This window comes from Cariama cristata, unplaced genomic scaffold, assembly GCF_000690535.1.
Source record: "Cariama cristata isolate BGI_N322 unplaced genomic scaffold, ASM69053v1 scaffold13442, whole genome shotgun sequence".
NCBI classification, from domain to species: Eukaryota; Metazoa; Chordata; class Aves; order Cariamiformes; family Cariamidae; genus Cariama; species Cariama cristata.
In genome coordinates, this window is record NW_009602219.1 from 44,034 (window position 1) to 53,646 (window position 9,613).

The following is a 9,613-nucleotide window of genomic DNA, read 5'->3' on the forward strand; positions in this document are numbered from 1 at the left end:
GTTTGGGAACTTGCCCATATACCATAATCACCAAGAAGACTTTTTATAATTGTCATTTAAGTTTTGGAAAAAGTTCTCCTTTAGTAGTTAGTTTGAAGAATTCATAATCTATGATAAAGTTCCTTTACAAAATAGGAATTCTGTTACTTTTGTATCTGAAAAGCCTAGTTAACCAAATAATCATTTTGCAGCTTCTTTCTTTCTGCATGGATATTTATAAAAAGAATTATGTTGTTTCTGCAAACATCAAGTCTGACGGTAAAAGTTCAAAGCATCAGAACATGTGTTTGTATTTGAAATATTTGTCTCAAGCACAGTCCAAAAAGCATCTGCTGAGGGTTACTTCATCTACTGGAGTCGTAATAGAAGCTGACATAGCTGCAGGATAAGAAGTATCGGGGACAACAGGCTGAAGTATTATGTATTAATTATTATGAAGTAGTAGATAGTTTGCTCGTCATTCAGAGGTGATTTATTTCAGGTATTTGCTAAGATGCTGTACAAGGCTTTTTTAATTATTCTATATAATCCACTTTTAGTAACCAACTTTTAAATTAGCTCTTTTTTTGTTTTAGGAAGGAACAACCAAAGTTGGAAGAAGTGATTCAGACCAAGATCAAGACATTGGTAAGAGAATGATATTACAAATTATTTTATGATATGGTCAGGTCAAACCAAGAGGTTTACATCTGTTGTGTGTAATAGCTAGGTAATGTTTCTATTTGTCAGCTTTCTTTATAGAACAAGGTAAGTTGAAGAGAATAATTGTTTAAGTTGACTAAAATATTTTGGTTATTTTTTGGTTTTGTTTAAGAGGTTAAAAAGTCAGTGGTCTTGACCTAATTGAGATCTCTTCAGAATTTTCTTTGCACTTGTGAAATGCTGCACTGGAGTTTAAAAATATCTTGTCCAACATCCAAATCTTGGTATGTTCTATCTGAAACTAGTGGCACAAGTGGTCATGAGACATTGAAAATTCTTTTCGACTCTACTTGGGCAGAGTGTTTTAGATACAAAATCCAAATGATCCAGAATGGTTTTTTGTTCCATTTAATTTCTGCTCTTAATTTTAACAGTCAGTCTCACAAGCTACAAATTATGATACAGAGTTGAAACTTTATACTGAAATTAGAAACTTTGTGGAATCTCAGCTTTGACTGGTTCTGCTAAGTTTGCTTAAGTTTGATTATTTTCTACCAGAAGGTTGGTAAAATATGAACAATAAATGCCATAATAGCAATAAGAAAATTCAGCACAATAGAAGAATTTGCACATCAGCTCACAAATCAGAAAGTAGTGTATAGTCTTCTAGAACCAGAAATACTTTAAAAGAGTGATCTCACTATTTTCAATCAAGTAAGTTTTTTCTGTGATTGAGTACTTGGCAAGCAATCAAAGATGACAAATTAATCTCCTTGTTCTGCACATGACACAGTTCTGAGGTATGCAGTATGCAGTCATAGTGTCAAGCAGTGCGTGGTACCTCATTCTGAGGAAAATAGTGCAAACCCAGCCTCTTCAACAGGTGAGATAAAACAAATCTATACAATGTAGTTTTGCAGGGACGGTGGATTGAAAGGGATCATTGTATGATAGACAACAGTTGTGGGATTGTGACACTGCGACCAGTGCAGGGTGCACACTGCACTGTGAATGGATGTGAAGTCACTGGACCATGTCGTCTGTCCCAAGGTAAGGTTTGCTTTTTCTGTGAACGCTGCGTTATAATTGACTGGAGTCTGGAGTTTAGAGGCGAGGATTTATGGAACTCATGCAGATCTAAGAAAAACATCTTTCAGTCTCCTACTGCTGCCTAGCACCACAAGGTTTGATCAATGGCTAGAGCTTCCAGACTGGGACAAATAAATTAAGTACCCCACAGAAAGTAAAATGAAGACATTAGGTGACAATATTAAGACCCCTTTTGGCAGCAGTAGTCTGTAGCCTTCTGCAAAGGGAAGACCTGTAGTCAGAGGCACTGTTGTGGAAAGTAGTGGAGACTGGCTCTAAGCCAGCTGACCACTGGCAGGGTTTTTTAGCAATTATGTAATATGGTTGAAATGATTTTCAACTTTTTCACAGTGCGTTTAGATCGAGGGTACTAGCCACTGAGTCATAGGCTATGGTGAATGAGCTCAGATGAAATGGATCAGGCTCCTATATTTTCAGGTTGTTTAAAATTAAAAAAACAACCCGGTTTCTGGGAACTTGTGGTGATCTGGATTCTTAAAAAGACAGTATAAAAACGAGTTTCTAGCAGTGGGTTGGTTATGTTTTTGATACAAAGTCATGCTGGTTTTTAATATGAACAGGGAATTTAATGTTATGTTGAGTTTGCAGAGATCTCCAAGATTAGTTTGTTTGGATGCTGTCATTACAGAGTGACAAGTCTGCCGTTCCATAGCGGCAAATTTTAAAAATAGTTCTCTGCTCTGTGACTATCAGAAAGCTGTTGATCAGAATTATTTTTTTTTAATATACCATTCTGCAGTAGTTTGTATATGCTGTAGTGTGTATACTAGAGGTAAGAAACTACTAACGTTCTAGGGACCAACTGTTTGATGAGTTATGTCTTTATAGAATTCTATTTAATTTTTTTTTCACAGGAGCCCTTGTTGTCCTTGGCAAGTCTCATAAGTTTAGATTCAATCACCCAGCAGAAGCTGCTATCTTAAGACAAAGAAGATCAGTAAGTTCTAAAACTGTATTTTTCTCTCCTAATTCTTCATTGATTTTCCTAATTATTTTCCCTCTTAAAAGCAAGCCTGATATAGATAATATTTGTTCTCATCGTTGTATTCACTTACTTAATTTCCTCCATCTAATGGTCTGTAATGATACTAAACATTTTGTGGGAGGACACAGGCGCTTCTTTCAGATGTGCTTAGCAAAAGATGATGCAGATCCCTTGAATAATTTAGTGTTTCCTATTTCTAGTCATGACTACGGTAGGATTGAAACAGAAAGGCAGAATGCCGCAGTGAAAAGACCAGTTAAGAATCTTTCCACATTAGATAATTTTCTGAATTATCTTCTTTCTTGGTCATTTCACCATCCCGAATGAGGTATACTAGAAGAAATGGAAAATCTTTGGGATTAAGTCTTTGGGTATTGTTGACTCTGAAAGCATTTAATTGTTACATACATCAGAAATAGATAAAATATTTCTTGGTATGTTAATCTTGGGAACTAACTACTGCAAGGTATTATTTGGTCAGCTAGTTCAACAATGTTTCAAAAGAATTAGATAATTCTTAAAATGACTGGCATATATAACTAAAAAACCTAACTTAAAGAATGTAAATTTGCTAGTTTAGGACATAACCATATTACCAACTGATATTGGCAAGAATCTACCTTTTAAAATGGATTTTCATATAGTAATGTTTTATGCTTTCTGCTCAACTGTCCTTTTGTACTCACTTCTGTAGTTGAGATAAGGGGCTTAACTTCCATTTATTTTCATTCTTAATTTCTTGATTAATGAATCATGCAGTACATTAAAACAGAGCTACAAGAAGAGGTGTACTCAATAACAAATGATTAGCGATTTTGCAAATTAATAGAGACTAAGCAGAAGTGAGGTGAGATTATAAACTCACATGGGAGGTATTATGCAGTATTGCACGTAGTTAGCAACGATGACTTGGAAGTTCCTGGGTTGCTGTGATATTTTTTCTTCCTGTTCTCATGCTGTGTGTTTTGTAGATTAATGAAACTCCACCCATTCTGAGTTGTGGAGCTTTGGACTGGCTGAACTTGGATGGAAGTTGCACCCATCCTCCTCACTATATCCTTTCTTCTCTTGACAAGTAAGTTAAAAAAACCCAGCCAAACAAACTATGTCTCATGTGGGATGATGTCCAGAACCGGGACTTTGTTCAGACAAAACTAAGTTATATATAGAATAAGTCCCATCATGTTTTCAAGTGATCAAATAGAAGTGTCCGAGAAAATGCATTGGCCAGCGGACTAATACAGAGTGTTATGATATCCAAGCAACAAACCTGAAAAATAATTTATTGATGCACTAGCAAGAAAATGCCTCAGATGAGACTGTCAGACAGCCGTAATTCAGTTCATTTGCACATCTGCATTAAAGCCATTTTGATTTACGTTCTAACCTATAATTTTTACAATATTCTTACTTCAGTGCACAGAATGGACTTTTTGAGATATGATTTAGCTAAGGTAATCATTACCAATTCAGTTTCCCTGCTAATTTGTTGTGGAAATCAGAAGGTTTGTTTCTTCATAAATTCCCTTTAGTTGAAGTCCTCATTGAGCCCTTCATCTCAGAAAACTATTGTGACTCTTTTTATAAATCTGAGCAGTAAATAAGGTATAGACTGCTTCCGAAATGTTGAAGAGCTGCTCATACCCAGAGTGTCTAGTGTATGCTTTTCATGGCAGAGCTTTTCTGAAAGGGAAAGGATTGGTGTGATGAAAACAGTGATTAATATGTATCAGGAAAATGAATTAAGGTATCTCCTGTGTTTCAGTTCATAACATTGAAAACAGAACATCAAGGAATTAAATGTAATTGAGTTCTTTTTCTTTTTTAAGTCTGCTCAGCCTGGCACATTCAATTGATCTGTTAAAGGCAAGAAACAGCCATCTTCTCATTCACATCTGTTGATAGTTCTGCTTCTTCCTAGTGTTTTGGTGTGGTAACATACTGGGAATATTTTATCTCTTTCTAGAGGAAGTATCTCATCTTTATGAGCATAAACTGTTATCTCTCTTTTGAACACCTTTTCATACTTCTAGTCAGGTGGCTTGCTTTCTGCATTCAATAGTGTGTTTCTATGTGTTCTCTTTAATGTACCTAATCTCTGCATTTGCTTTTCATTTGCTGCAGTGTTACCTTTCTATACAAAATGGTATTTCATTTAGTTTCTTTACTGAGGTACATTTTACACACCACTGCTGTTATTTTCTTTGTAAAAATTACAAAGAATATAAAAATAAGAGTTTGTCTAATGACCTTCAGAAGTGGATACCAAGTTGCTCTTTACATGGACATAAACAGCAGAGGTCGAGCTTTTGTCACAGAAATTTGTTGATGGTCCTAGAAAAAACTGTAGAAATCCTGAAGCATTGTGAACAGTTTAGCACAGATTTGCACTTGGTTTTCCCCTTTTTAACGTGACAAAACTGAAGAACGTTTCTGATTGATTTTTTTTTTTTTTTCCCCAAACACGTTCAGATAGCAAATTTGTTTGTGTTGATCCATTTTTTAATCACTTGGAAGGGACTATGCATATTATATTGCTTAACATTAGCCTCATAGTTACCTAAAGTGTTTCAAATGGTTACTTCAGTGAAAATGAAAAGCATTATAGTATTGCATTCACTTGATTTTTATGAATGTCCATCTCTTACAGGAATAAGCTATAAACTATGTCTAATATTAGTTGTCTTTCGCCTTATGTAATCCAGTAGCCTTTTTTTCACTCTTGAATAGTTTTTTAGCAAAGGTAAACTGAATTGGTCCACTCAGCCTTCCTTTACAGTAACCAGTCAGCCTGTGTTTCTGTCCAGACAAGTGGGGGGGGTTATGATTGAGACATCTAGCCTAAGATCTATAATATGAGAATAAAATGAGATATATGTGGTCTCTCAAATGTCCCACTTTCATGAAGAAAAGTCAATGTCAAGTACTAAAAGGTTTGTCTGAGGTACTTTGCAAACAGTAATACAGGACTCAGTGGACTACAGGGGGTGCTTATTTGCTCATCAGTAAAAAGTCCACCTAGTGCAGGGTCTTGTCTCTGTCAGAAAGAGGTGCTCAGAGGAAAATATAAGAACAGGGCAAGCTATGTGTGGGTGTCTGTCTCTCTCTCTCCCTCTCCTCCCCCCCGCTTGATAGTTCTTGATGCTCTCCCAGCCGCTAGCAATCTGCATCTTAGAGTCTTCCGGTACCGCAAATTACAGTAACATGTCTGTATATAATAGGCTTCAGTGAAGTTTTCTTGCCTTCTTTTTGCACATCTTTATAATTTCCTGTTTTTATTTTTACAGTCAAAAATGTAGAAACTGTAAAGAAAACAAATGTTCTCCTGAGCTAAGGTAAGAATATTAATGTGTCTATATCATGCTGAATTTTTTGGCCCCTCTAACTTGGTCTTTCTCCTGCGCTATGCTGATTTCTTCCAGAAGAGATGCAAACTAGGCTTCAAACTTTATTTTGATTTTATCATATTGAAACAAGGATCTGTTCATTTAGCTGAGTTATAGGCAAGTCTCTGCAACCCTGTTCTTTCTTCATACTTGATTTTGTGCAAATGGTTTGCACCTTTGTTGCATGTGTAATCTGTATTTTAAAGCCATGACTAGAGTGGGTTTATGCTGAAGCTACAATATATAAGAATCTCTAAAATATATTAAATTTGATGTCAGTAGTGGGTACTATGAATACTCATTAGTATGTTGAAAACTCTTGGGACAAACTGGATTCTCTTCTGATGAGAAGAAGATGGCTTTATGGAAGAGTCCAATAAAGAAGTCCTAGCATAGAACATGGTTCATTCATGCAAAGAAGCACAGCAGCTGCACACACAAATCATTCAGAAATTGTTGGACTTCCATGGATTTAAGTACTTTTTAATCAGGAACTGATGGTGCCTTGCTTTCTTCTGGATTTTTTGTTTCAGAACATATATATTATGGTAATGATTACTTACAGTCTTATCTCCCATGCTGTCAGTATGATGACATTTTTCTCATCTGCTTTTCATGGGTTGAATTACCAGTTCAACCTCTAATTATATGTTCAAGTATTTTTGAGAAATGAGAAAGAAAATGGGTATCTACCATTGCACCCAAATATTAAAACTTCAGGCACAAAACCTTCCTTGAAAAGGGTTGTGATTCATTGTACTCTTACTTGGCTGCTTACTTGTACACCCTACTCAGAAGAGCCGCAGGACTTCAAACTTCTGATGTTTGTTCTCAGTCAGCAAACACACAGAAGGCTTGTGACTGGCATCAGTCATCATGTGATAGCATCGCCACAAATAAGTAGATAATGAAATTCTTGGTCCTGTCATTGCTTTAATACATTAAAGGCATATAAATATAAACCCTGATTTTATTCTCTTGCTGGTTTGAAAAAAAAGCAGGAGTTGTTCCTTTAGAGTCCAGTCTATAACAGTACACTGAATTAATTTTAGCTGCATGGAATATGTTTAAGCTCTCTTTCTTTGAAAATACCAATTAAACTGGAAAAAAAAAAAATCTTATAAGAACATGTGAAATTCCGCTGATCTGGAAAGGAAATGGTGACCGTTGATATGGCATCTGATGCTGGAGAACACAATACAGTTATTATTCTAATGTGGTACAGTTAACATGTCCAACTAATATTTGTAAAAATAATTCTCTGAGTTCTTACTAACAACTTTCATTTGAGAATTTCAAAGTTCTCTACAAATACAAGTTAAAAGAAATCTTTTGCATCTCTAAAAAGATCCCGCAAATATTTCATTTCACAGAGAAATGCAATTACAGCAACTCTGCAACTTACAGCAGAATCATGTATAGTGGGTTAGGAGGGGAACTAACTGATTCTATATATAACTGAAATCATAAGAGGAAAACCTGTGATAGATTATAGTTCCAGCTGAACTGGAATTTAGCAAAGCAGCGGTGACCTTTACTGGAGCGTGTGGCTGTGTCTTGTGCCTGTGACTCCTTGCCAAAAAGGTCTGTTTTAGAAGTGTATTTAAAGGGTTGCCTTAAATAAATTGTTGTCTTACTGTTGTTTTGGGGGCTTAGGCAGAGAACAAAATGAGGTTTTGCATGGAAAGGCTGAAAAAAAAAAAACCCCACACAACAAAAAAATGCACAGGTGTGCTTTTTCTGTAAGCAAACCAGCTAATCAGAAGTCCAAATAATACTTCACCTGATGGTAGCTTCTGTGCAGGGGATTACTCTATGTGTACCTTTCCAAAGATCCCTTATTTCTAAGGGTTTCAAACTCTGCTGGCAGTTTTGACTGATTTCTGGCTCCCACCTCCTGCCTGCCACCCCACCAACTTTTGCTCTGAATTGTGAGTGGCACTGCTTCAGGAGGCTAGAGGAGTTGATAATACAAGGTCTTTGTACCTCCTTCATCACTCTTCCCTTTCCTTTAGAGAGGAAAAGGGAGAGGTTTGGGCCTCTCTGCTAGGCAGAAGCGGATGTAGGATCCCGTGCAGCTGCGTGGTGCCTGCTGCTGTCTGATGCTCTGGGGCCCTGCGGGAAGGGCCCCGCGTAGGACATGGGTGGAGGGGGAGGATGGAGCGGGCGCGGATGTCTCTCAGTGGATAGGCTTGTAACCCTGACTTGTGATTACTCACAGTGCTGGGATTTGCAAGGATCCAAAATGCCTTGCCAACATCTTTTTTTCTGCTTTATTATTAACTCTTCTTCCTCTGGAAGAAATCATTTGTAAAAGAAAAATGGGACTTGGACATTAGGCAGGCAGAAGGATGGGGGTGCTAACTTGACTGATGTTTTCTTTGGGAAAATTGGCAAGTGTCAGCTTTTAGCAACACTGATTATTTTCACTTGAGTTTCTCTGTTTGAGCCTTAAGATTTTGTTGCAGAAGGCATTCCGCCTCACCAGAGAGCTATTGCTGCCATAGTTACTGAAAACTGCATTATGCTGTAGCAGCCGCCAGCCTCTGCATCAGCAGTAGAAGTGTTCGGGGAAGAGGGGAGGAGAATTGCACAATAGGATCCCGGAGAGCTGACGACAAAACAGGCTGGAAAAAAACGTGGATTTACAGATGGTTCGTTTAGCATGCGTCATGCAAACTTTGCGGAGAGAAAAATGAGATGTAAAACAATTCGGCAGCATTGGTATAATATGAAAATTTTCTCAGTAATTTGTGATTATCTTTAGTTTAAGGTTGGTATCTTTCTGTTGTTGTAATTTTACTTGCTTTTTTTAAATGTTTACTTGGAGGAGAGGTAACTGTTGACACTTCTTGTTGCATTTGGTACACCTAGAAATCTGCATGCTTTTGTCAAATTTTATGCAGGATTGCTTTTTTTTAATGTGTTGTATGCCAGAGTATGCTGGTCCCGTGAAAACAAGGTTTTATGTATATCTTGATACTTACAGAAATTAAGCTGTTTGCCTTACGTTTGTCCTGAGGTTATATTATTTCCTGCTGGAACTATACCAAGTGTAGATTGCTTATGTGGGAAGGCAGAAATACAAGCAATGGCAGAAACTGGTCTGTGCTTGACTCCTGTATCTCATAGTATTCTTGTATTTCAAGTCTAAATTTAACAGTACGTCTGATTTAAGACGTTTTAGGTGAAAGAAATGAGTGATCTCATATACTTATTACAGAATATGACTAAATTATGATGTTAACTGGATTGATATTTGGTTTTAGTTTGATCATTCAAGCATGTATTAAACAAACTGATTGTTCTTTAAATTGTCTATTAGGTGATTTAGCTATGAAGTGTGTGTGAATTTATTTTCTTGGCCATTGTCACCTCATTTTTTAGTTTAGTTTGTCATGTTATTTCCACGAACCAGCAGGAGTGTATTGACATGACATAGCATGTTCAAAGGTAGAAAGGGAACATTCTTACTGCATGTTCTTGGGTT

The 9,613-nt window shown here is 36.7% G+C and overlaps 1 protein-coding gene across 1 annotated transcript in view; it reads left to right on the plus strand.

Moving 5' to 3' along the window:
• The window catches only part of STARD9 (StAR-related lipid transfer (START) domain containing 9), a 59,855-nt gene that overhangs the window by 21,136 nt on the left and 29,106 nt on the right, over positions 1 to 9,613 (plus strand). The window contains exons 15-19 of the mRNA XM_009694667.1: positions 576 to 627; positions 1,555 to 1,692; positions 2,607 to 2,689; positions 3,709 to 3,812; positions 6,025 to 6,072. Coding sequence (XP_009692969.1) covers positions 576 to 627; positions 1,555 to 1,692; positions 2,607 to 2,689; positions 3,709 to 3,812; positions 6,025 to 6,072 — 425 coding nt within the window. The remainder of the gene's footprint in view (positions 1 to 575; positions 628 to 1,554; positions 1,693 to 2,606; positions 2,690 to 3,708; positions 3,813 to 6,024; positions 6,073 to 9,613) is intronic.